Consider the following 27,844-nt stretch of genomic DNA (forward strand, 5'->3'; position numbering starts at 1 on the left):
TTGTGGCTCCTGTTACTTCAGACTCATTCTGCAATAACATCAATACCATTAAAACTAGTATTCGCAACCAAAGCAATCTGCAGTAGAAACAATAACATTAACCATGAGAAAAGCAATTCGCTCTGCTTTCTAAACTTGCCAAACAAGCAATCTAATTTTTTTTCTCTCTCTAAATGAGAAAAGAAGCTTATTCAATTGCCTAGCTTCATATTCGTGTGAAAGCCGTTGCACATAGACAAGGCTGGTTTGGACTTTGGATATTTCTTCATAGTTGGTACTAATTGGCAAGGCTAATTTGGATTCTGGATATTTCTTGTTTCTAAGCTTATCCATTCTTCTAAGTAGCTATTGAGGACCTCTCAGAGGATAGCCCAGACGTCTGCATACTCCATCCTAATATTTCTTGCAGTCTAAAGCCCAGGCACTACAGCTAAAGGTTCCATGGCATACATAGAGTTCGCCCTGCCGTTTGCGCTGCATCCTGTGCAGTTACAGATATCATCATCACAATTCAAACACAAAATATAACAACAATCTGTGGTTCAGTAAATAGAATTGCTGAACACAAAACACTGCAGCAAAAGGGAATCAGAAAGTCACGCCGACAAGATGAAGAAATAACAGTCCTGCGTGTCAGTCAAAATGCTAAACATCGAGTTCAATGGATATTTTGAAACAAATTCCAAAATAGAAATTCCTTCAGGAAATCAATCAAATAGGGAAAGGGAAGGGGGCAAAAAAGAAATCACAACATATAACTCTATCCAATGAGAACAACTGAAGTAATTCTAGGATGAAATATTGGTAAAGAAATCAGAGTACCAGTATACCATAAATGTACTTCAGAAGAAACAAAAAGGAAAGAGAAATTTTGGAGAAGTTTCACTTTTTAACTGCTATCATTCCTGTACCCTATTACCTGATCATCTGCTAGCATTATCACTGTTAATCTACATTTTATTTGCAAAGTTGCAACCTGAACTGCGCATTACAGTTGTAATTTCTTTTAAAACTCAACAGAGTCACTATGCTTTGCCGGCTACTCCAGCTTTTTTAAGATGTTTTTTTTTTTTTTCATCATTAGTGTTTTTCAGTTGCCAACTCTATTTTCTACTTCATTACGTGGATATTCTGAGACCATGCAGCATTGCCATTTACTAAATAATATAACAGCAACAAAAACATACATACTTAACAAGAAGGCAGTCTTTAACTGTCACCAAACCATAACAACCAAAACAGATAAAAGTTCATTAGTTATCAAGAAAGCAGCTCAGTTTTGCAGTTCTAGCTAAAATATTGATCTTCCTTTGCAGCCTGCCTTGTTTTTAATTGGAAAACTTCTTATAGAATTTTGCCTTATTCCACCACACTGCTCCAAGCACTATGGGTGGAGTTCTATAGAAACTAGGAGTGCAGAATACCCTTTCCAAGCGGGATCCATTAGTCAGACGCTTGATGCACGAAAACGTTTCTCCAAATGAGCAGTCCGTTCATCTCTAAGCCTTGTTTCAGCACCCGATTTATGAAAAATGCTCATGGGACCAGTGGTTGGCTGCTGAGCTACATGAACCTTATTCTTCACATTTTCCTGCAAAATCCAGCCAAAGCATTTGATTTCACTGTGTATTATGTAAATGCACAGAAAACACCTTAAGATTGATTTCTTTTTTATTCGAGTAAAAGCTTCAATCTTACCTGAAAAAATTCTATAATTTTGCCAGTTCCATTATTTTCAGAAGGTTTGGGAATAGATGCAGATTTGTTACGGCCATCAGGCTGTACAGTTTGCAGGGGCTTGATTATGAGAGGCTGGTCCATATTAGGCACAACCGAATTAAGACCACAATTTTCGATTGATGTTTTCCCAGCTGACTTACTTCCATCAACTTTTGATGATAGTGGGGAAGGATGAATTCTCTTGACAACTTCACGAAGCAGAGTTTCTGAAGGGACACCAGGCAGTCTCATTGATCTGGCTTCTATCTCATGCAGGGCCTCCTGTGTGGCTTGACCATGAAAATTGTCACCATTCGGTAAGCCTTTTTCCATCAACTGGTGGATCGATTGGGGTTGAGAAGAATCTGTGAGCATTTGGTTGGCTGGGACTGATCCATTTGACTGATGGACAGATTGAAGTGTAGCTACTGGCACCTGTTTGCCTTTGGAGGCTACCATATGAGCAGCAGCTTGAGTTGTTGTGACCGGAGGCATTTGGTTGGCAGGTGGAATCCCGTTTGATAAACAAACGGGTTGGAGTACAACAGGAACCACCGTGCCTCTTGATGCCACAGGCCGAGCAGGCTGTGCCACCACAGATGACACCTGTTTGCCTTTTGAAGCAGAGACATTGGCAGCTCGCTCTACAACTCTAGGCACATGGTTGGTTGATGATATTTCATTTGATAAATTAGTAGTTTCCTTTCTCATTAGGTTGACATGTTGCTCAGCCCTCCCTGTGGATCGAGGATTATGGCATTGCACCTGACTGTTGATTACCGTTGAAAGGGGAATTTCATTTCTTCTAATCATTTGGATATGCGGTACTACATCATTTTGTGCTGAAATTGGGACAAAATGTCCTGGCTTGAAAACAACACCCCTCAAAGCAGTGTCAGAATCATCACCAACCCTGACTGTGAGCAAATAACCAGCATCAAATATTGAATCAATGACACCCGAAACCACCTGGCCCACCGTGATACCATTTATATCATCAACTGGATCTGCCTGTTGGGGCTGGTTTCCATTCACCAATTCAAATCCAGGTGGGACAGGAGCATTCTGCCCAAGGTTCAAACTTGGATCCCTTGATGGCACAAGGGCATTCTCCCCATGGTTTAGAACCTGATTCTTACGTGGGCGACCACGTTTACGCTTCACAGGAACATTTCCCAGAGCAACATGGCTATTGCCTTGATTTTTTTGATTCATACTAAAGATTTCTGCTAAATTTTCTTACTTTCAAATGTCTCTATGACTATATTTCCTGTAGACAAAATTGTAGTCTATGTTGCGTCAGTTGAAGTATGCCAGTGCTATGTATGATGAAACTTTCAAGTGGAATGAGAAAATAAAAAATATATTCACTTCTGATTAGCATTATAACTAATCAAGTGCTATGGCTGCATTATGCAATCATGTAATAAATTTATATTCATCATGTGAGTTTTTATTCTAGTAGACTTGAAACCCCAAAGCAAAGAAAAATGCTTGTTTAACATAGTATTCATAAAGCAAAATCTTCAGGCAACAGATGAGCAGATTAAAACTTCAGGAAAAGGTTGCGAACAAGCAAAATATATTTTTACATATGTGAGGACAGAAGAGGTTGGACACACATTAAAATGCCAAACCTTAAAGCCTTTACTATTTACTCAAACTATTATGCACTTACTTGGATATATGTTCATTAAATTGAAAAATGAGAGAAGTTGAATTAACTCGGGAAGAAAAGATAGAAATGGTACCATATTGATTGCCATCTCATATCAGAAACTACAAAAGATTGACCAGTAATGAAAAAGAAAAATCTTTCTAGAGAGGTCTTGGAAAGAGATGACCAGATTAGCAGTACACTGCCAAAGCCTGACTATTACTTCTGAACAGAGCACTAGAAGGGCATCGCAGATCCAAGATAGTTAGGAAAATAGATATAGTACTGCAAACAAAAATAAGTGGAACCATAATAAAAAGAAAGAGAAAAAAAAAGATTGATGTCATGATAAAGGTTAATAGAAAAAGAAATTCATCAACAAGAGAGAAGAATTTACAGAGGGTGGGGGATAACAGATCCTCCAACAAAACCAAGGGAACAAAAGAACAATATAAATTACAGTAATGCACCCCACCAATTCCTCTGAAGGTCTGACAAGAGCAATCCCTGGAAATAACCAAAAGAATGAGCCCCAAAATACGCATGGGAAACCACTCTGTTCCATAGGATACCAAGTTGGGTTGATTTGACATTAAAAATCCTTGCATCCCGTTCCATCCAAAGAGTCCAAAGGATGGCAAATATAGCTCATCTCCATAGAACCATGCCTTCCTTCTCCCAAAGCATCTATAATGCACTTTTAAGAAAGCTTCAACTGTCCGTGGGAAAACCACATCCTCATCAAGACTGGAAACAGCCTACCCCAAATTTCCTAAGCCAACCAGCAATGAAGGAACAAATGGTAAATAGTTTTATTAGAATCATGGCACATTAAACAAATATCCAGATTTGTAGCTTTGTGAGGCCTCCTTGTCTGCAGCAGATCATTGGTATTAAACCGCTAAAGGACCAAGGTCCACATGAAAGCCCTTATTTTGAAAGGAACCTTAGCCTTCCATATGAAGTTATTCAAAGGGAAAGTGCAAGGACTTGAGGATTTCATAAATTGAGAGAAAAAAGATTTGGTCGAAAAAAAACCAGAGGAATCCACTACACTAATCTTGAAGTCATCTCTCACTGTGGGAGAAAAAAATTCCAACACTCTGAATGAAATGGTTAAATCATCAATCTCTCTCTCACATTAAGATTCCTGAAAAAAATGAAAGCCCCGAGAGAGGGAGCCTCCTTCCAAAGAGTAGAAATCAATAACTGGAGTACTATGTAACCTAGACAATCTAAAGAGATTGGAGACTAAGACTCCAACGGAACCTCATCCACCCAAGTATCTTCCCAAAAACGTATACCATTTCCATTCCCAACTTGGAAATGAGTGAGAGGATAAAGAGAAATGGGGAGAGAGGATCACATCATCTCAAACCTTGTGAAGCCTGAAACCACTCCCTCGGATGGCCATTCACAATAATTGACATTGTTACTGTGGAAAGGCATCCTTTAATCCACTTCCTCCAAATCCCACCGAACCCCTTCCAAGGCCAATACATGATCTAAGAAGCTCCAACTAACCATATCATAGGCTTTTTCAAAATCTAATTTGAGTAACACAACCCTCCATCCGCTCCTCCTAACATCCTCCACCACCTCATTGGCTTCCAGAACAGCATCTAAAATCTGTCTATCCTTAATAATGGTAGGCCATACAAACAGTAACTGTTCTCCCCAACACCTCCCAAAGCCTCTTAGAAAAGATCTTGGCAAGAATTTAGTAAAGGCTAATTACCAGGCTTATTGGTCTAAATCTCTCCCCCTCTTAGGACACTCCTCAAGGACAAGAGATATAAATGTTAGCTTTCTCATTCTTATCCACCGCCCCAATCCTGTGAAACTCATGAAAAAAGTCCATAAGATCTTGGATCAATCCCAACTATTCTGGGAAAAAGCCACGGCGAACCCATTGGGGCCTGGGGCCTTATCCTTATCCATCTCAAAGACTAACCCCCCTAACCTCAATGTCAAAAGGCCTTTCCAACAAAGTAATGAGGTTTTCATCAATAGGATTCCACTTTATGCATAAAGGACACAGATGAATCCGAAAATAATTATCGTTGAGCTCAAAGCCGGAGGAGATGGGCTTAAAATCAAATAACAAAATTCAATCCATCGACCTACAGTTTCTTTTTTAACACATTGGTTAAACTGTATGTTCACTTTGTGGTAACCTCAAGTCGCAACCATTTGAATTAGGCAGGTTTATGTTTATTCTAATGTACCCATCAGCCCAATTTTAAAGATTTAGAATTAGGACAAAAATTTTGCCTCTGCCTCTAATTCGACGAAAAAAAAAAACAAGAAGAAGAAGATGACAAGTTTCACTTGTCATCCTTTTAGTGCAAGTGATTTGACTTTAAGATCTGGTTTTAAAAGTTAAATGAGATAAATCATAAATTGCCTGTATCTGGGATACAGTCTCACTGAGTATATCTGGATAATGTTTGCAGAACTTCAAAATCAATTCTTAGCACATAAAGAACACAATTTTTTCTTCTAATTTTTCTGTTTCAAGAGGTTTTATCAACTTGTTAAGTAAAAAAAAGCAGCATGTATTATCATAGTAGCACCATTCAGTTACAGATGATAAGAGTCTAAGCTATCTTTGCACTATTTGTGATCATATTTGAAAAGAAAAGAACACGGAGAGGCATTTTTTTTCCAATGATAGAAGCAATCAAGTAATTTAGTTTTAAAAAAAAAAATGAACTCCATTTATTAGAAGATGAGTGGAGTAAAATATTTTGTCTATGTAGAAAAAAAATATGGAAATAACTTTTTTTTTTGGCAAGTTGAAATAAAATGAATTGAAAAACTAAAAAAGTATAAATATATTGCAAGATATATTAGATAGGAAATTTACTATTAGAATTTAGACATATATTGCATTAATAAAAATCTTTAAAAATTAAAATCTTAAAAATTTTTAAATAGATTATAAGATCTACTAAATAGGAAACTAGCTACAAGAATATATATCTAAAACACTAATTAAGAATAATTTTGGTCCAATTGTTTGCAACATTGGTTGCATGACACTAATACCATAATAAATCACGATTGGTTGCAACAAAGAGACAACACTTTATTGGAATATACCACATTATGATGTGCAAACAAGTTTTTCATCCCTAAAACACTCATATGGTAGGAGTTGAAAAAAACCAAACAGCCACATGGTAGCGTTGATTTGCAAAACCTGCAATTGCTTCTGCAGTCCACAAAAGGTCAAGTTTAGGCTTCTTAAGCCTCAATCCCTTATAAGGCTATACGAACGGCAAGCCAAGTATCATCCCCAAACCTTCTATTTTTTAATAATCCAAAAAAGCACTAATGCTTTTTCTTACCATATGCTAGTTTTTTTTCCATACTTCAAAATAAGAAAAAAGTGAATTGCTATGTTGCGCCACCAAATGCGGTGAGCACATCTCTTGCATTAAGACCTACACCACACAAACTGAAAAGCAACAACAGGCAAGGCAAAACACATGGCCATGGCAGCTACACTAGACTGCTAAAATGGTCATTTGTCACATTTTTGAACCCCACAAATTCTTCATTTTTCTAGTCTACTGCCGGAAAAAGATAAAAAAAATATTAATTTATTATAAAAACCAAAACAAGTCCAAATCATGCAGCAACAACTCATTCAGCAAGGATGAACAAATGCACATATCAAAAGGGCAATAAGAACAAAACAGGGACACAGCTTTTGAGAACAGAAAAAGATATTAAAAAAAGATTATAATAGTCATACACATCATAAATCCTCTGTGGGGCACTAAACTTCAATTGGAAGAATGCGTATGACAAAAAAACATGGCAATACCAATTTTAAGGCTTGATATACAGTTTGGACCAAAAACTAACAGCTTAAGCTTTTAAGTAAAGTAGTTGGTATCAGAGCCATAGTTTCCAAGAGGTCATGATTTTCAGTCTTATTGCCCCCGTGTATTGTTTGTTTGTTAAAAATCATATTATTACCTGTAATCAGTGTCATTTGTCATTTGTTTATGTTTAAACATGCAATCAGAATGCACGTGTGGGGGAATGCTAAGGTTTGATATACATTGGTGGCCCACAACCTAACAGCTTAAGCTTTAAAAAGAAATACTAGATTTCCCTGATTCAGAAAGTGTGCTCAGAAACTATACTACAGGAAAATGAAAATACCATCACAACATCTAGCACAAAAGAGAAACACTTACCAAAACAAGAAATGACACTAGGTATGTGAAGAACAGAAAAATGAGACCAAAAGAAGAAAAAGACACAACAGTCTGCCTAATACCACACAAATCTGGTGGAGAAACCATGTAATATGACCAAAACAACGTACAAAAATAAGAAACCTCAGGTTACATAAAACCAAACACAATAAGTATTCAAACAGATAAGGAGAAACAAAAAACTAAAGCGAAACTAGCCAATAAATGAAATCTAATTTAGCCTAAATAGATCCAATTTTCAAATTGTATGGGATTTTGACCAAAAAGATGGGATAGATCAAAGTATAACAATAAAAAGCTTAGTCTAGTGAATAGTGATCTCTTTGCATCTCCAACAATGCTTCCCAGATATCAAGTCCTCAAAGAATAATAATAAAATGATCGTTGAGGTAATGCAAAGACCATAAGGTTTAAGGCAGAAGCATCAAATATTTATCAACTACTCTGTAGATGTCCAGTGATTGCTTTTCAGTTGCTTTGAGACATCCATGTATCACAGGCAAGGAATCGAATGCAGATATTGACAGAGAGATATTAAGAGCCATAATTATAGAGGTATCAACTTAGTAATATCAGTATCAAGTATTAGCATCAATTTGAGACAGAAAATTAGTAACTAAAGATAGAACTTTTAAATAAAGTTCACTTTTAGATAATGTTCAGAAGAATTTCAGAAATAGTAATGTGCCATTCAGACTTAAAAGAATAACCAACTACTCACATAAGTTGCCAAAGGGCCACGCTTCGTATAAAAATCCCCTCATAGATCAGTTCAACTATCCAATTATCAATATGATGTTCAAATACAAAATCCTTTGGAAATACGCCAATTCTTAAGCAACGATATAAATGCCCCAATTAACTTGATCTCATATAACCCTGAAGAAAGTAATTGTCAATTTAAAGAGTATGTCTAAAATTTAACATGGGTGCATTTGCGTATTTATATTTAGAGCACATATAGGATATAGAGTCAAAAGGAATTTGAAAAATAACAAACAATCAAAAATAAATCAAAGGTTATGTCTTACAGAATCAAGGTGTAAACATAGTTCTAAAAACTCAATTTAAGTAATTTAAAAGTTGATGAACCATGAAAACCCAAGTTCCATTTTAATGGGAGGAAAAAAAAAAGAATAATTCAAGAAAAGAAGAAGAAGAAGATGATGATGATGATGATGAAGACGAAGATAAAGATGATGATAAGGATGATAACGATAACAAGGACAAGGAGGATGATGACAGTGGGCATCAATATGCCAATAACTATCATTACTGCCTTTATATTTTTTCTCTTGACAACATAAATAGTGACAAGTTCACATCCACTGAAATAATGGAGATCACCAAGATATTTTCATGCAAATAACAACAAATTTGGTGATCTTTTGATCTCTAGATTTTAAAATAGAGGTTCTTAATATCTGATCTCAAACAATTTTCGCATAAAAAAAGATACCCACAATACTATCAATCTCAAGGCTGTTCAATACTTAAGATATCCATTGAGATATCAACAATCTCCTGAACAAATCAAACACAAGTAATAACAATTAATTACTGAAAATGTCTAATGAAGACTAGCGAATTGGGAATGCATTCCCTTTAATTTTTATAGGACAAACCTCATGAACACATCCAACTATGGATGTCGACAGACTCAGATTATCCTGATTTCAAGTGATTTATATTTCTCATTCTCGTCATATTGATTACCTATCATCTAGTTTCTTTTTCTACTTTTTTATTTTAATAAGTAAATAAAATTAAACTTTCTAGTTTCCTTTTGTAGTTCTTTTCATGGGTTCATGGTTCAGCATATCAATTCAGACATGGTTTCAGAGCAGTAAGGTTCAACTCAATTCACTGTTTTAAAAAATTGTGTGATCACAGTGATAGTAACAGACAGTCACAGCCACTGGGGTGGATATTATGTACAGGTAATAGATACAACATCCTTAAACTCATTTTTTGCATTCACAAACTGGTCAAAAACATTAAAAATTGACCATTCTAAATATAACATATGCTACAACTAATGGACGTTATTTTGGTTTCTCTAGTTGATGGACAGAAGAAGAATGAATTTGCTACTTTTCACTACTTCACTGATTATAAATACATTTACACTAGGAAATTATAAAGATAACAAAAATATAAAATATAGAATATCTATATTCTCAACAAAAACATAAATGCATGACAATAGAATGTGTTTTTATCTCCAAGTTAGGTATATAAGAAAATACAAAAAACAAATCTAAAGAAACTTACCACATGCAAATATGCATGTTATTTTAATGAGAGAAAAAGCTGGATTTATTTTCAATGCTAGTTATTAAAGAAACATAAAATAATATTATAGTATGTAGTAAAATGGAAAAAAATTAAAATTACAAATTAAAATAAACCAACTTAAAATTGAGTCTTTAAGCTTTATTAAAGGAAAAAAAAAAAGAGAAAATGAAAAAAGGGGATCAACAACCTATTTTAGGAATCAACAGCCAGCCAGTTCAATGTAGCAGCCAGTCTATAGCAAGGATTAAATTTTGATTTAGGCAGAAATTTCAATGGTCTCAATTTATGGAAATTTCCATTTTGATTAAAGAAATGATGGAAATTTATAGTAAATGATGAAAATTTACAATGGAACCTTTGGAAACATTAAATAGATGATTATGCATAATTTGGAATCATAATAAATTTAGAAAATGCATACATTACAAGTTTTTGGTGTGTAGGGTACATAAATTGCATATCGTGAAGCAAGCAAGAATAACAAACAAATATAAGAATAATAATTATAATAATAGGGGAGTATGCTTAGTTTAGGGCTTAGAAACAAGGGTGAAGTGATGCAAAATGATTAGTTTAGAATTTCAAAATTCATTTTTCTATTCCAATTTTTTCCGTCAAAAGTTGAGTTATAGTGCTAAATTTATCCAAAATTTTTAAATTTCTGTCAAAATTTACTGAAATTTCAAAATATACCAAATTTCTATTGAAACAGACCAAGACATCAACATTTTAGTCAAAATTTACCAAAACATCCAAATTTCTAACTTCTTGAATTTCTGCTGAAATTTACCAAAATTTCAAATTTTCCATCCTAATTTAACAAAATTTTCAAAGTTTCTATCAAAATAGACCAGCACATTGACATTTCAGTCAAAATTTATCGAAACATCAAAAGTTTGGTAGAAATTTTGCAAAAGTGAATTTAACAGCGAGTTTCATTTCAATGCCCTCTTAAACTCGAAATTTTGATGTTTGAACTGAAATTTAAGTCCATGGTCTATAGCACTCTGTACTGGCCATTAAGATACTATAATAGACTGTATCAGCTGATATAATTGGGAGCCCTCCAAGATATTGCCCTGTAACGATCTAAGCAGCCACCAATGCCATTACATAATGGCTGATACAGCCATAGCGAAGCATTTTTTTAAATTATGCAACTCATACAGCAGCTTCAGACAAAATAAAATTATACACACCACATAACACTCGAATTCAAAATTTAAAAACTAAAGCCCATAAACTTCTAAAGGGCACAAAGAAAGTAGTGAGGCAGTTTTGTTGGCCAACATGTCCTGCCCCAGCGAAACGGAACGTGGATGGTGAGCCAATATTTAGGTTAAGGCAAGGACGGGATACCATCTACCAAATAATGATGGGCATATTAGCCAATCCACCATGCCATTTTACATAAAGGTTGATATTCCATAGTGTTCTCTGAATAAAAGGTGAGAAGAAAGCCCACATCAGGCCACAGCAACAAAAAAGGACAAATTATATATCACTAACATTTCCTTTGCATCATCAATGTGGGACTTTTAATTTTAACTCACGAGCAACTCTTGTACACTAGGCTTGCTTCTTTTTGAAACATGTGAGATTGGCAGTCCTCCTCAGGTAGTATGTTCCTCAATGAACTAGCAAAGAGGATAGATTTGTCTGCCTTCCCTTTACAAATCTTGGTTCCAGCTCCGATGTGGCATATTATCAATTATATCTTAGCACGGCTTTACCTGCCTCAGCAACAGACAAACTATGACGACACCCGTCTTGCCTAATGTAAGTTAGGTACATATTCAGGAAGAGGATTAATTTTTTTAAATGGGTCAAAATATGGCTCCCTATCCAATACTTGCCCTTCTGCCATTCTAAAAATACTATACTGGGGCACCATCACACTAGATACTCGTGCTACATTTTGAAATCATATACCATTTAAATCCAAAATAACCAAAAATAGTTCATATATACTAATAATTTGTCTTTTTCATCATTGTTTCCACATTCCCATAATCACCATCATTCTCAGCTGATCTAACAGCCTCATGTTACTAGATTTCTTGTGCTCCTCATCATTGCATACCTCTATATCATGCCCTTCTTCATTTTTCACTCCCTCGGTATGTTAACCATTTAACCATGTTCACATGACAGTCTTCCTCTAGCAATAGGTGATGAAGCTTGAAAAAGAGACTAACTTGGCTTGAATTCAAAATGCTTTGAAAGGAAAATTTTTAACAACATGTCACACTTAGAACTTCAAGAATGTTCCTTTAACTGCCAAGAAAATTTATGAATAGGCCACAGGTATTAAAACAGCATGCTAGGAAGGGTTTTAAAAGGTTCCATACACTTCAACTGAAAAACAGCACGAGTGCTTTACATAGGTTTTATCATCAGTAGGTTTGATGCTGTTGCACCTCATCATTTTTTTTTGGGACAGATATTGCCACATTTCAATAATAAGGCTCTGCCTTGGGGCTAATCAGGATGAGACAGGAATTGATTTTGTCAAACTTTAGAATTTCCAAGCTTTGAAGTTATTTTTAGGTCCCAACCCTGCCCCGCCAGGGAAGTAAGATACGTTTTTCGGTTGTTTCTTTGTCAAAATTATTTTGTACAGGCTAATGCGTGCCCACTCAACCAAACTTTTAACCATGGTTTGCAGTCCTTCAAACCGGTTTTTTATATTGCTTGTTAGTCTTCACAACATAAAAAAGTTACAAGCTATATTGTACGCAATATGGTGCTCATTGAAACTAAAATCATGAAAACCTTAAAATTTCAAAAAAAAAAAGGAAAAATTCCACCTAGAAGAAACGCAGAACAATTGAGGGAGAAAAGAAGAGAATAATGAGAAATACAGATGTGTCTGCTACAAGGGATAAACCTTCCCTTAAATTTTCAAATTGACATCCAAATCAGGTCTCTTAATTAGTTGCAAATGCCTAAAATATCTTCAAAAGGAATTTTTTATAGGACAGCTATAAGACCAACAACTATATGGATCAGAACGTTGGGCAAACAACTATATGGATCAGAACGTTGGGCAACTAAGAAACAGCATATTCAATGAGTAAAAGTTGCCAAATTGAAAATGCTAAGATGGATGAGTGGCATAGCGTTAAAAGATGAATTGAGGAATGAACATATTTGCAGTAAGTTAGGCACCTATAGAAGATAAGATAAGGGAGGGGTGGCTGGACATGTGCAATATAGGTCAAATAGTGCACCAATGACGAGGAGTGAGCTAGTTATGTTAGTGGAGTAGAAGGGATAGGGGTAGACCTAAAAAAACTTGGAATCAAATACTAATGATTTAATAGCCCTTTTAAAATTGTCTAACCGTGTAAATTGGCAAAAAAGGATTCTCAGTAGCTGACCTCACCTAGTGGGACTTAAGGCTTAGTCTATTGTTGTTGTAATAAAACATAAGAGAACTGAAGAAAACAAGAATAATACTTTCATTATATGCAAAACCTAGAATTTACTAACAAAAAACATATGATCAACCCACATAAAGTAAAGAAAAACTTAAAACAGTACCTAATTACTAAAAAATTATCCAAATTTGTTTCTTAAATTTGAATCATTCTTTGAACATTTCAACTCTCTCCAAGGGTTGCAATAGACAAAAACAAGGCGAGAGACTTGACAGCATTAATATGTCATTAAAAAGGGAGTTTTAAAGCTATTTATGGCTACCTAATCCTTCATGCCAAAATATCATTCATGCATGTCCTTAATGTTGCATGTATCAAGGATATTTGCAAGAGCCCAACAAATACGTAATAGTTTTTCGTAATTTTGCAAAGAATTCATATTGATACTTATCTTGGAGTAAATGGCTAAATAAATCCAAATAATTAATGATGCATTAAATATTTAGTTCACAAGTTCAACCTCTCTACTTAAGCAGATATAAAATCATTTTCCAAAAATTTCCAAACAAATATTTTAATTTACTAAAAAAAGTCTAGTTAAATCAAATCAACCAAATTGAACAAGAAGACTAAGAATCTAAATCCCTTTGTGGATTTTGCTTAACGTAATGAAGCTACTACCCAATCAGTGAATGCACACGTCTATACATACAAGTGTATGGGGGTACATGAGTCTTGTTTTGGGGTGGGGGTGAGCTTGCGCACCTAGTTAATATTTTTTTAGTCGCATAATTAACATAAAATGCTTGGTTTAACATGATCTGTTTCATCATATTTTAGACATATCCAGGGGGGAAAAAAAAAAGGAAGAAAAAAAGTAGAAATTCACAATTAAATTGGGAAGGGCAAAAGTCTCAGGCTAAGAAATGCAAGTGCACGGGTTTGAGTGCGAAAGTAGCCACTTTGTAAAAATGTTATAAATCAGGGCCATATCCAGGCTACCCCTTCTAAGACTCTGTAAGACCATAACCCATAACCAGCTAATGGTTTAGTATATGTTGCGCATCTGTAAAATATCATTTTCGATTCCATACCTCAATAGGTTATGTTTTCAACTTCGAACTCAAATGTTAGCCTTCTATTTCATGTCTCTTTCTAAAACTGTTACACATTACCTTGCTGTTTATTTATCATACTATCGTTTCATAGAATCTATTATAAAAATGCAATATTTGTCATTTGCTATACTATTACCAGTTGGCCAATGCTAAGCCTTTTTTTAATTTATCAACAAAGAAAGAATAAATTAAAAGGGCATCAAGGGGATGCCTATACAAAGTACAAGAAATCAACCACCTTGAGGGGTTTCACAAAAGTCAAAAATTACATTAAACTCATTTGCTACAAGTCCACTATGCCAAGTAGTAACTGCAGTAAACCACTGCTCTATTGCTGAACTGAAGTGTCAAGATTGAATTCTTGAAAACTCTTATGTTCCTCTCTTTCCAAACACACCTAAAAATTGCGAGAGGAATGAAAGACAAGGCCTTCCTCTTTTCTTTTGTTGCCCGAATCCCTCTCCAGGCCTAGAGCTCACCCCAAACAGAACTAGCCGTAACCCACCAATGTCCTAGAATCAAAGCCACAATCCATAGATTTCTAGTCCAGGGCCAATGAAGAAGGATATGATCTCCTGATTCAGCCTTAGCCATGCAAAGGATGCATTTGTTGGCAATGAAGAACCCCCTTCTCTGCAAGTTGTCCAAAGTCAAGATCTTACCATGAGCTGCTTCCCAGGTAAAAAAGGAAATCTTATTTCGAACAGCTGTCTTCCATAATTGAGACCAAGTGGAGTGAATGTTGTTCAACTCCTAGACAAAAGTTTCCTATAAAAGGATCTGGTAATAAAGACCCCCTTCTTGTCGAAGGACCAAAAAGAAAAATCATGAGTGTTATAAAGCTGGATCTTGTAAAGATGACTGCAGAAATCAGTCGGCTGGTGAAGTTCCTAATCTTCCACAATTCTATGAAAGGGGATAATCCCGAAAATCCCCTGAATTGATGCTTGAAGGTGCTGATTTATGCAAGAATTTTTATCACAGGCTATGTTGTAAATGGCTGGAAGTGAGGAGGAAAAATTAGGTCCTCCAAGAAGATTAGCATGGTCCTCCCGTTAGGCCTTTCCATCTAATGAGAAAATTGATACAGTGGGCCCCATCAGATTATATGTGAGTCCTACCATGTGAGATATATTATTTAGAATGTTTTCATTGGAAGGTAGGGTGCGATGGGAGGCTGTCACAATCCCACATCGAATGTTTATTAGGGAGATCTTAGGCTTATAAGGAAGGTTTGGACTCCAACTAAGCGAGACGCCTTTTATAGGACAAACCAGCGAGGCCAGTGGGCCAAAGCGGACAATGCCTCCCTAGAGTTGGGCTCAAGACCGTTACTTTTGGTATCAGAGCCTCCCTAGGGGTACTATCATGTGAGTGAATCCTACACAGAGGTGTAAGCCACTTTGAAGAGGAAGTCAAAGATCATACGAGAGGGGCTGTCGCAGTCTCACATAGGATGTGTACTAGGGAGATCACGCTAACATGGATGTCAGAAATTGGATAGGAGAACCTGTCACAAACTCACATCGGATGTGTATTAGGGAAATCACGCTGGCAAGGACGTCAGAGATTGGACGGGAGAGCTTGTTATGGTCCCATATCGAATGTGTGTTAGAGAGATCTTGGACTTATAAGAAGGGCTTGGGCTCCAATTAAGTGAGGCGCCTTTTATAAGACAAACATGTGAGGCCAACAGGGCAATTGGGCTCAGGACCATTACAGAGGACCATGTAGGTCCTCCCAAAGAACCTATTTTTTTCCCGAAAAGGTGACAATGAGATCCTCCAGATAATTCCACACATTATGCCAAAAATAAATGTTGTCTCCATCCCCCACCTAAAATCTAATAAAGGAGAAAAAGTCATTCTAGCATTTCCTAATGTATTTCCACACCCTTGCATTGAGTGATCCTCTACCAGCCCAGGAGATCCACCCATTGGGCTCAAGCACATATTTCATTGCAACAATTTTCTGCCAAAGGTGATCTTTCTCAGTCATAAATCTTCAAAACCATTTTCCAAGAAGGGCTTCATTGAAGATGTAACGGGACTTTAAACCCAAGCATAGTAGTTAAAAGCGCGCCTCAGGCCCAAGGCGCAGTGAGGCGATGAGTTCGCCGCCTCATATCAGGTGAGGCGAGGCGACCTGCAAGAGGCGAGACGAGGCGCAGTGAAGCGCGAGGCGCAGTGAGGCGCGCCTTGTGTATTTTTAAGCCATTTAAAGGAGACAAACGAACAGAGCCCTAGCCCCTTTCGACCCTTCGAAGCCCTTCGTGAGTTCGTTTGCGAGCCTTTGAACCAGCCGGAAGCCTTCGCGACTTCGTCTTCGAGCTTCGACCAGGATCGTGAGTTCATCTTCGACATTTTGAAGAAGCACGACCTGCGCAACTTCGTTTCGAACCAGCCGGAGCCCTCGCGAGTTCGTCTGCCTGCCTTCGAAGCAGTCGTGAGTTCGTCTGACTGCCTTCGAGCACGACGTGAGTTCGTCACGTCGCCTTCAACACTTCGAACCTTTGTAAGTCTTCTTCTTCTTCTTCTTCTTCTTCTTCTTCTGCTGCTGCTGTTGCTTGCGTCCCGCTGCCTGCTGCTTCTCTTCTCTTCTTCTTCTTCTGTTGCTGCTTCTCTTCTTCTTCTTCTTCTTCTTCTTCCTGCTGCATGCTTGCTGCGTGCTGCTGACTGCTGACGGCTGCCTGCTTTTTTTCTTCTTCTTCTTCTTTATATGTAAGCTTACTGTTTTTTAATTTATAATATTTAGTTTAATTAATGTAAGCTTATAAATTATAACTAATAACATAATATTTATTTTTTTCACAGAAATTTAGCTACTGTTTTTTAATTTATAATATTAACTTCAATTAATGTAAGCTTACAATTTATAACTAATACATAATATGTATATTTTTTACAGAAATTTAGCTACTGTTTTTTAATTTATAATATTAAATTTAATTAATGTAAGCTTACAAATTATAACTAATACATAATATTTATTTTTTTTACAGAAATTTAGCTACTGTTTTTTAATTTATAATATTTAGTTTAATTAATGTAAGTTTATAAATTATAACTAATACATAATATTTATTCTTTTTATTGAAATTTAGGTACTGTTTTTTAATTTATTTGGAAATGCATTATGTAAGTCTTAAATTATAAATATATGATGCATTGTTTTTTCAGTTAGGATACGGGATACCAAGTCTAAAATCTTAAATGGATTCTAGTTCTGGATGTGAGGCCTCGTCAAAGAAAGATCCCGCATGGAAGTATGCACATTTGGAGGATCAAAAAAATAGAAATAATTTGACTTGCAATTTTTGTGCTAAAGTCACAAGGGGAGGAATATTTCGAGCAAAACAACACATTGTCGGAGGATTTCGAAATGTGAAAGAATGCTCTAAGTGCCCTACTCATGTACGTGAGGAGATTAAAGAGTATATGTTGAAGAAAGATATGGAAAAGGAGGAAAATGAGTTATTGCCCGACTTTGATGATATAGATCATTACGGTGAAGATGAAGAAGATGAAGTTCAAGAAATTGACATTCGTGGCAAGAGAGTGTTTACTAGTGATGGAAGTAAAAGATCATACCAATCCAACTTGAAGAAACCAAAACAGAAGGGGCCTATAGACTTGTTTTTTACTCCCGATCCAAAGAAAGCGATTCAAGCTAGGAAAGAAGGGAAGATGAAGCAAACATCAATAAATGAAGCGTGCAAAAAAGAACTTAGAAAAAAGGCAATGGGAGATTTTGCTAGGTGGATGTATGATGCTGGGATACCATTTAATGCTGTACGTTTGAGCAGCTTTGCAGTGGCACTTGAATCGATTGGACAATATGGTCCTGGAATAAAGCCACTTAGCTATCATGAAGTGAGAGTTCCTTACCTAAAGGAGGAAGTCAGTCGAATGAAAGAGTTGTTGAAGGTCCATAAGGAGGAATGGACAAAATATGGCTGCTCAATTATGTCTGATGGTTGGAGAGATTCAGTTGCTAATAAAGACATAATCAACTTTTTAGTGAACTCTCCAAGGGGATCAGTATTCATCAAGTCTATTGATGCTTCTAATATTGTCAAGAATGCAGATAGAATGTATAGATTACTTGATGAGATGGTCGAAGAAATTGGAGAATCAAATGTGATTCAAGTGGTAACTGACAATGCGTCAAACTATGTTGCAGCAGGTAAGAACTTATTTTTAGAACTACTTTCTATAGTGTATATATTGTTTATTTTAATATTTTAATGGCTTCATTCCTTGATTTTTCAACAGGGAGATTGTTGGAAGCAAAGAGGCCACATTTATATTGGACACCGTGTGCTGCTCATTGCATTGATTTAATTTTGGAGGATATTGGGAAGATGCCTTCAATTCATGCAACTTTGAAAAGGGCAATTTTTTTGAATGGCTATATCTATAATCGTGTTGGCGTTGTCAACTTGATGAGACAATTCACTGGAGGAAAGGAGTTGCTAAGACCTGCAGTTACAAGATTTGCAACTGCCTTCATCACTCTTCGTTCAATCCATCTTCAAAAGAATAACTTGAGGAAGATGTTTACTTCTGAAGATTGGAATACTACTAAATGGGCAAAGGAGGCGGCTGGCAAAAGAGCAGCTACTATTGTTTTGATGCCTACTTTTTGGAGTACCATCGTTTATGCTCTTAAGTTAACAGGTCCACTTGTTCGTGTACTCCGTTTGGTTGATGGGGAAAAGAAGCCTGCAATGGGATATATTTATGAAGCAATGGATAGGGCTAAGGAAGCCATAGCTAAGGCTTTTGGTGAGAGAGAGGATAAATTCAAGGAGGCATTTGAAATTATTGATACGAGGTGGGGATGCCAACTCCATCAACCGTTGCATGCAGTTGCACATTACTTGAATCCAGAATTTTTCTATTCAAACCCCAACATTTTGCAAGATGAAGAAATTATGTCGGGTTTGTACAAATGTGTTGGAAGGTTACTGCCAACTATTGAAATGCAAGATAAAGTTTCAAATGAGTTGGAAAAATACAATGCCGCTAGTGGCGTCTTTGGAATTAGTTTGGCAGTGAGACAAAGGAAGACAAAAGCACCAGGTAAAGTGGCATTTGTACTACCTCTTCATTTTTGAAAATTATTTTTGCTATTTACCTTGTAGGTATTCATTTAAAATTTATTTTATAACAGCGCAATGGTGGATGGCATATGGATCAACAACTCCAAACTTGCAAAAGTTTGCTGTGAAAATTCTTAACCTCACGTGTAGTGCTACTGGCTGCGAAAGAAATTGGAGCATATTCCAACATGTAAGTCATTAGTATATCATGGATTAATTATTAAAGAACAAGAACTACCAATCTACTGCTTTTTAGAATCATTATTAACCATATTACTGTAAACTTTTTGCAGCTTCATAGCAAAAGGAGAAATAGGCTATCCCAGCAACGCTTGAATGATTTGGTATTTGTGAAATATAATCGAACTCTGAGGCGTCGATACGACAAACGTGACACCATTGATCCCATCCTCCTGAAGGACATTGATGATAGTAATGAGTGGTTGATTGGTAGGATGGATGGTGATTCTGATGAGGATGATGAACTTGTGTTTGAAGATGATAATTTGACTTGGGATTCTGTTGCTAGAGCCGCTGGACTAAATAACCCCCCGCATCACACTAGATCAAGAATAAGTACAAATATGCCATCATCGTCTAAAGGAAGAGGAAGAGCTTCATCTAGTAGTGCAACCACTGCTAGGGGTCGGACCACAATGTTGGAACTTGTAGATGAGGATGAAATCCAAGTGGATAATGCAGAGGAGACGGAAGAGGAAAAAGATGTTGGAGAAAACAGTTCTAATGATGAAGAGGAAGATGATGATATCTTCACCGACCTAGTTGATGATGAGTGATGAGTGATGATTGAGGAGGATTTTTAGATTTTATATTTTGAAATCTTTTATTGTACTCTTTTCTTTTGATGTTGAACTATGTTGAATTGTTGAGGCTTTTGGGCTTTGTCTTGGCAATTTTATTAAATTTCCAATTTTTTTATTGAATGTTTTGACATTTTAAATTCTAATATGACTAGATATTCATATGTTCATATATAAATTACCCCAAATAGATATTTTACACCATTTTAATACTTGTGCGCCTCACCTTCGTGAGGCGCGCGCCTTCGCCTCGCGCCTCGCGCCTCGGCTTCAAAGACCCTTTGCGCCTCGGCTCGCCTCGCGCCTCTGACTACTATGAACCCAAGCCTCCTAAGCTGATTGGTTGTTTCACCAAGCCCCATTCGACTAAGTGGAATTTGAATTCTGCTCCCTAGTTCCCCCAAATAGAAATCAAAGAGAACGCCTTAATGCTTAGCTTTAAAGTTAATTAGCACATTATCCAAGCCAATGATTTGAATAAACTCCCAAGAATGAAAAATGTTATATCCATTGCTACATTGTTCTAGATCTTGCCACATAACTCATCTTTTCTTGAAAATTGCATTTAGTGGGATGTGTCAAGATTAAAGGCAGTGTGGCAATGGACGGTGGCAGTATATGATTGTTGTCCATGAATTAGTCTTGAAGATGGTGGACCTTGAATCAACGTTAAGGTTGCTCCTAGGTTTGAGTCCAAGGAAATAGCCTCTCTGCATAAAAGTAGGGGCAAGGCTGCATAAAATTGTGACGACCTTCCCCATACCCTTGCAAAGCAGGGAGCCTTGTGGCTTGGAATACCCTTATTATGAATTAATCTTGCAAGACTCATATTCATCAAACTTGGTACAATGGCAAGTAAACATCCACCCAATGCAAATTTGAATAAGGCTACCTAGCATCCACTGTTAGATTGGTTATAAATGGAAGCATTGTGTACTAGCCTTTATATATATATATATATAAAACTAACAAAAAACTAAAATTTTGAGCTCCCATCAATCTTAGTGCAACTTTCATCTTAGCACAATCATCAAATCACATTACATTCAATCTTAGGCAATCACAAGCTTTCACTCCTTGCTATATATGTAATTGGATGAAATATAAGAATGTTAGGCTCCCTAGCACCTCACATGACTATAATGGCACCCTATAACTGCCAATAGAATGAATCGGCAACTAGAACAAAAAATTCTGCATGTAATCCCGAGGCAACTTGAGGGTAACACTCATAAGCCACCTCAGCATGCTTATGGCTTAATACTTGCAAAATAACCTCCACAAAGAAACCTGCTGACTAGTCATACTACCAAGTAATGCATCATTGAAAAACTACTCAATCATGAACATTACAGACCAGTCTTTACAAAGCTCTACTGATTGACACTTTAAGAACAATGATACGTCCATCTTTCAAGGCAAAGCGCATCACAGCTATAGCGACGTGCAGCAGACACATCTATCGAAGAACTATTTCTATATGACCATCTTAAATAGAAAACTAAACACTTATGGTACTCCCAACTAGGGGTGAGCATAATTCGGGGAAAACCGAATTAACCGACCGAAATTGGTCGGTTCGGTTCGGTTAAAAAATTCGGTTCGGTCGGTTCGGTTATGTTTTCCAATATTTCGGTTAATCGGGTTTCGGTTCGGTTAATGGAGAATATTAATTCGGTTAACCGATTAACCGATTTACGAATTAATTAAATTTTAAATATAAATTAATAAATTAAAATCTGATTTCACTCATTCCCGAATCCCTCTCATACTCTCAGTCTCACACTCTCACTGCGATCAGTCTCACAGAAGTCAGAACATGTAAGTCCCTCACTGCCTTTCGCCGTCGTCGTCGCCGTCGCCATCGCCGTCGCCGTCGCCGGCCATCATCACCAACACAGTCATTGCTCTCTGAAGTCAGAAGCCATCGTCGTCGCCTTTCTCTCGCTCACCCGAGCTCCTCTGCACCACCAGGCACCATCTTCACGCGATGCCTTCATCTGTGTCCATCGCCGTCGCCGTCGCCGGCCATCATCAGTTCATCACCAACAGTGCAACGCAGTAACTGCTCTCTGAAGTGAGAAGTCAGAAGCCCTCACTGAGTCACTGCCTCTCTCTCGCTCACCTGAGCTCACTTCCGCACCACGGCACCACCATCTTCACGTGATGCCATCGCCGTCGCCACTGGCCAGCCATCGTCACCGAGAACCACCCCCGACTCCTCATCGTCATCGGCGTCAAGCTCACCCGAGCTCAATCATCTCCCCCGACTCCTTCCTGACTTCCCCCTTCCCTTGTTCGGATTTACCTTCCCAATTCCCCCTTCCCTCATATTTCTCGGTTAAATTAGGTTAACCGAATTACCCGAAAATAAATTCGGTCGGGTTCGGTTCGGTGAGGCCCAATGGTTCGGTCGGTTCGGTTAACACTATTCTTTAACCGAAATTTTCGGTTAATTCGGTTAATTAACCGAATTTGGCCGAACCGACCGTTTGCTCACCCCTACTCCCAACTGGTCATGTCCATAATTTTAAATTACTTTCTAATTCCAGATACTTCATTTTGTTGGTACTTATTTGGCCACAAAGACGAAAAGCAGGGATATTTTTATTTTATTTTTTGGAAGAAATTAAGAAGAGTATATTAGCTCAAGGGAAGGGGGGAAATACAGTATAAACAAGAACCAACAACTTTAGAGGAGCCTACTGTAGTAATAACATAGTGTCTACGTCTAGTATCAAAAACGAAACACTGAAAATAGAATCAAAAGTAAATACATCTCTCTCAAACAAGATGGCGCCCCTGACCCTCCATATATGATATAGAGCAGTGGCCCAAGCTGACTTGTAAGTTGTAAACAACAGCAGTAGGAGAGCTCCCAATAGAAGACAGCCAGTCGAGCTCCTCATCCCACTTGGAGAAGCTCCTTAGATTCCTGAAGGAAATCGCAACCTTCTGATAGCTGCTCCTGTTAATGGCACACAGATGGTCTCTACTTTCAGGGCATTGATGACAGAACTAGCAAGTAGAGGAGCTAATTTTCCCAAAGAAAGGAACTTGTCCAATGTTTATATAATTTTTGCATATGTGGGCATTGATGACCGAATAAGCAAGTAGAGGAGCTAATTTTACTCAAGAAAGGAGCTCATTCAAAATTGATGTAGTTTTTTTTTTTTGTGTGTGTGTGTGAGAGAGAGAGAGAGAGAGACTAAGTTACAATATAATTATTTATCCAATTGCAAAAAATAATGTTTTGTCTCCAACAAGAGAAGAAGGGATATGCTAAGCCTAAGAACTTCTATAGCTGGAAGAGGAAAATAAAAAAGAAAAAAGAAAAAAAAAGCATATAAACATTTGAATATTTGACTTTAAACATGATAACGTCTGTATATATGTTAGACAGTTAGCAAGAGAGTAAGGAAGAGAAACTAAGTTATAACATAATCATTTATCTAAATAACATTTTTTTATCAGAAGAGAAGAAGGTATATGCCGAGAACTTCTCTGGCCGGAAAAGGAAAATAAAAAAAAAATACAAACATTTGATCATTTGACTTTAGACATCATGACATATGCATACACGTTATAAATTTCCAGTCATGTATCTTTTTCCTAGGATTTCTGTATGCGTGTTTGCATCACTTTGTACCCATCCCTTTTCTATGTCTATTTTTCACAGCTTGAAAGACTGCATTCAATGCGCCATAAAAGAGAATATTTGGTTTAGATTTTCAACGAGTTCTTCCAAATCTGGAAGACATCTTCGTGATGCATTTTGGGGGTTTTGGTAGGGGTAGGGGGGAGATGATTCATTGGAGATGTGTATGTTTGTGGTGATTTGGTGTGTTTTGATGAAGAGGAATGCTAGAATTTTCAAGGATCAGTATTTGATACAATAGTTACCTTGGGATAGAGTGGTTTTCTTGGCTTCTTCTATTCTTCTGCTTCCAAGGATTTCAGAAGAACTTTAGTCAATTTACAAAGAGATTAGAGAGCTCCTTTAATTTAGATTTTTTCCATTTTCCTTTTTTTTTTTTTTTTTCTTTCTTGAGGATGCCTTGTCCATTTTCTTGTAATCCTTTTTTCTTATTTTATCCTTTAATAAATATTTTTCCTTCACACTCAAATCCTAATAAAGAACTTCAGAATTTTACTCCAAGCTTTAATTTGACATGCCAAAATACAAAATAAGTTTCATAATATTGGAAATAAAAAGAAAAAGTTTGCTATAATATAGGGAATTTTGAAGAATAATAAAAACAACTGAAGGAAACTCGGAAGAAATCATATAAGGGTCAAGACTGGACTAATATAAACAAAGGCTACAGGCGACACACCCATCAAGATGGAAAGATCTTGATCAAGTTACTTTTTATACTAACAGTATAAAATCCAAAACTAACAGCATCAATGAAGCATACTTTCCAATGAGCTAAAACTGCCTGATGAAGAAAAAAGGCAGGGGATTTAAACCCTGATCCTTCTGAATTTCCACAAAACTCACAAGTGTACTTTGTTTTGGATGCTAAGATAATTACTACACTTAATTCTAGCAGCTGGTGTAATATAATATGAAATACAAGAAATAGATATAGATGCTGGAGTCAGACAGGAATATAGTGTCAAATTTTTTTTCATTGTGGGTAAAGAAAATAAATATTGCTAACATAGACAGGCTATCCCTGTAAAGTATTACCATTTAAAAAATGAACAATGGTATTTCAGATAAAAGCCTGCTGCCTATATTATTCATTAAGCTTCCCTAGTCCCAAACACAACTAAAAGAAAAAAAAAATACTCTGAAACTTCCATTCAAAAAAAAGAAAAAAAAAGAAATGACTTAATTTAGTAACTTAATCAAAATTCTATTGTTGTTAGACAGGTGCAAATTTCCCATCATGCAAGATCAAACTCTAATTCTTCCCTCATAGGGCTCCCATTTTACATCCTACCAACATAGAGAATGTCATCAACTCCAAAACATAAGCCTAGCCCAAAGAAGCTAATTGGTATGCTCCTGCTAAGAAAAATCTTGCTTGAGCAACCAAACATTTCAGATGCCTTTATGAAAAATCCCTGGAGAAGCAATGCTAGACATACAAGTAAAAAACTCATGCACTTGCAAATGTAGTTTCTCTATAGCTAGAAAGCAAACAGTGATAAAATCTAATAATATATTTTCATAATGCATGCACAAAATAGTAATGCACATCATGGAAAGTCACAAAAGGATATTAACGCATGTTTCCATCTAAGTGTGTGTAACGTGCATTACGCACATTTATATGCATGTCTACACGGAGCAAATGCCTCCATTTAAACACACTCAACAAATGAGATTCAAAGTGAAAAGTCATACATCCAACATGTCCTGCATCTAATTAGTATTTGGCAACAGACAAAGCAGAATTCGGACATATAAATTCTCAAATAACCATGATCAAACTTCCAACACAAATAGTGAGAGAAAGAGGAGAGTTTTATGATACATTGCCCGCAGAATGATGATCAGAAGTCAAGACACAGGCATACCTGAAACAATAAAGAAAGATAGGACTGAGAAGTGAAGAAAAATTTAAAGTTTCATATAATAATAAACTAAAAGGACACCCAAAAATAAGAAAATTTTACTGTAAAAAGCCCTAAAATTACAACACGTTGCAGACATTCATTAAGCACACTAATCCAAACCAAAAACGGTAACAATCACTTCCACAAAAACCCTAAAACCCTATTTAACCATTGAGAAAAAGTAGGTAAGACCGACAAAAAAATCCGGAACCTCAGTTCTTCAGCTACCAGAACTGAAACCTAAGCCTACATACACTCAACTAAGCCTGATACAACTACCAGGCTTACTTGGGGACAGCACATCAAAAGTTTACTCTCGCTTGTTTCTTCTTCCTCAACTTTCTCAGCAACCAAACAGAGATACAACACAACGCAATAACGAGAAAGCATCGATTTTGCTCTGACTAACTGGGAAAAAAATTTGATTTGAGGTTGAAGAAGACGCGGAGATGAAAAAAGATGGTACCTTAGAAGATTTACGACATTGAAGACACTGTGAAGAAGAAACCTCTGCTTCAGCTTCAGCGCTTCTGATACTTCTTATGGTATTGGGCAGAGGAAGAGAGTGTCTGGGGCCGGAGACCGCTATGTGGCGCGAGCGGACCAGGTGGCGAGCGAGAAGGGACCGGAGTCAGAGATCGGGTGCGGTCGAGTGCAGCCATTCTCGGAGCATTCCATTGAAAATTTGACACGTGTAGAAGGGAGCAGAGTTCATGCCATGCTGGGAGAAGATGATTGGTGGACAGGTGATGACTGTGACTGACACTGCATGGGTGCATTTGAACCAGAAGGTTAAAATGGGAAAATTAAATTATAGATTTAAGTTCCCACTTTAATTTGAATTTGATTATTGCTAGAGATTTATTGCATTTCTTTACTATAAAAAATATAAGTTTATTAAATAATAGATTTAAAGAGAACAGTTTAAATAAATGGTTAGAACTTTAAATAGAACATTTATGAGGAATATTTTTTATTCTTTTTCTTACATTTAATGAGTTAAAATTACTAATAAGTTATTGTTATTTTATTTTTTTGACAATGTTATTCAAAGAATTTGAACGTTTATATATTTTAAATATAAAAAAAAATATTGTAAAATAAACAGAGAGTTAATTTGATGATGCATTAGTTAAAAGTAAAATGATTCATTAAATATTTATTTATTTTGTGACAACATAAAAGGTTTTATAAAATATAAATAAATGTATATGGGACCCATTATTTTATCAAAGTAATAGCATTGAAGTGTATCATCATTACAAGTGAAATAATTGAGTTATTTGATAATCTTTTCTGCTGTAACGTATCCTGAATTTATGATTGTCTCACATGAGAAATGCACCCAACAACTCACCATTGGGATGTGGGTCCTAATCACAGGTTTATTGTGACGGAAACAAACAATGTGTCATTTGATACCTTCTCAATTATTTTCTAACAATATATATATGTATGTATATTTGCTAAAAAGTTTTAAATTATTAACATTGTATAGAATATCACTTGCATTTTTTTGCATTTTAAAATAAATAAATTTTAAAATTAAAAATTTTAATATATCATTAATCAATTTGTGTATACAAATCATAAAGTCCCTCGAGGGACGTCGTTTTTGTTGAAGTTTGTGATTTTCATATTAAAAATTGTGGACTTCAAATTAAGATAAAGTAAGAAAATGTATGGAATAAAAGATGGTTATATGGTTCAAACCTATTATACTCTAATAATAATAATTACATGTCATAAATTTTTTCCTTAAAGAATGCATGAGATGGCCATATATATTTTATGCTCTAATTTGAAATAGGCTTTTTTTTAAGGTGTTTTGATTTAATGTTAAAAGGCAAGTTCAACTGTTTTTTAAAAAAAAAAATATCCCTTGATTATATTACTTGTCAAGCAAATAATATTTAAAAATTACTTAAAACTAATAAC

General features: G+C 36.2%; 2 protein-coding genes across 12 annotated transcripts; one reads left to right on the forward strand and one right to left on the reverse strand.

The window, feature by feature from the left end:
* Positions 1–1,147: 1,147 nt before the first annotated feature.
* Positions 1,148–26,684, reverse strand: LOC131158609 (protein METABOLIC NETWORK MODULATOR 1). Of its 11 annotated transcripts, none has more exons than XM_058113526.1 (5): positions 26,373–26,684; positions 25,825–25,867; positions 8,333–8,490; positions 1,699–2,989; positions 1,148–1,591 (listed from the first exon to the last, which is right to left on the reverse strand). In XM_058113526.1, exons 4-5 carry the CDS (start codon positions 2,932–2,934, stop codon positions 1,448–1,450), a joined length of 1,380 nt encoding a protein of 459 aa, XP_057969509.1. In that variant the 5' UTR covers positions 2,935–2,989; positions 8,333–8,490; positions 25,825–25,867; positions 26,373–26,684; the 3' UTR covers positions 1,148–1,447. The 11 variants fall into 11 exon arrangements, with proteins under 11 accessions (XP_057969509.1, XP_057969482.1, XP_057969464.1 ...); XM_058113499.1 differs by having other exon boundaries at positions 1,699–3,008; positions 26,373–26,495; XM_058113481.1 differs by having other exon boundaries at positions 25,695–25,867; positions 26,373–26,495.
* LOC131158602 (uncharacterized) lies at positions 16,337–20,489 on the forward strand. Its single transcript, XM_058113470.1, has 4 exons — positions 16,337–18,595; positions 18,685–19,494; positions 19,586–19,704; positions 19,808–20,489. The coding sequence occupies exons 1-4, from the start codon at positions 17,623–17,625 to the stop codon at positions 20,309–20,311; spliced, it is 2,406 nt and encodes an 801-aa protein (XP_057969453.1). The 5' UTR covers positions 16,337–17,622; the 3' UTR covers positions 20,312–20,489.
* Positions 26,685–27,844: the final 1,160 nt, after the last annotated feature.

This window comes from Malania oleifera, chromosome 1 (assembly GCF_029873635.1).
Source record: "Malania oleifera isolate guangnan ecotype guangnan chromosome 1, ASM2987363v1, whole genome shotgun sequence".
In the NCBI taxonomy this organism is placed as follows: Eukaryota; Viridiplantae; Streptophyta; class Magnoliopsida; order Santalales; family Ximeniaceae; genus Malania; species Malania oleifera.

Excerpts from the sequence above, each read along its gene's own strand:
- LOC131158609 (XM_058113526.1), bottom strand. The coding sequence starts at position 2,934 with ATGAATCAAAAAAATCAAGGCAATAGCCATGTTGCTCTGGGAAATGTT. Across the intron at positions 1,592-1,698 it reads AAATTATAGAATTTTTTCAG|GAAAATGTGAAGAATAAGGT; the intron begins GTAAGATTGAAG and ends TGGATTTTGCAG.
- LOC131158602 (XM_058113470.1), top strand. The coding sequence starts at position 17,623 with ATGGATTCTAGTTCTGGATGTGAGGCCTCGTCAAAGAAAGATCCCGCA. Across the intron at positions 19,495-19,585 it reads AAGGAAGACAAAAGCACCAG|CGCAATGGTGGATGGCATAT; the intron begins GTAAAGTGGCAT and ends ATTTTATAACAG. Across the intron at positions 19,705-19,807 it reads ATTGGAGCATATTCCAACAT|CTTCATAGCAAAAGGAGAAA; the intron begins GTAAGTCATTAG and ends AACTTTTTGCAG.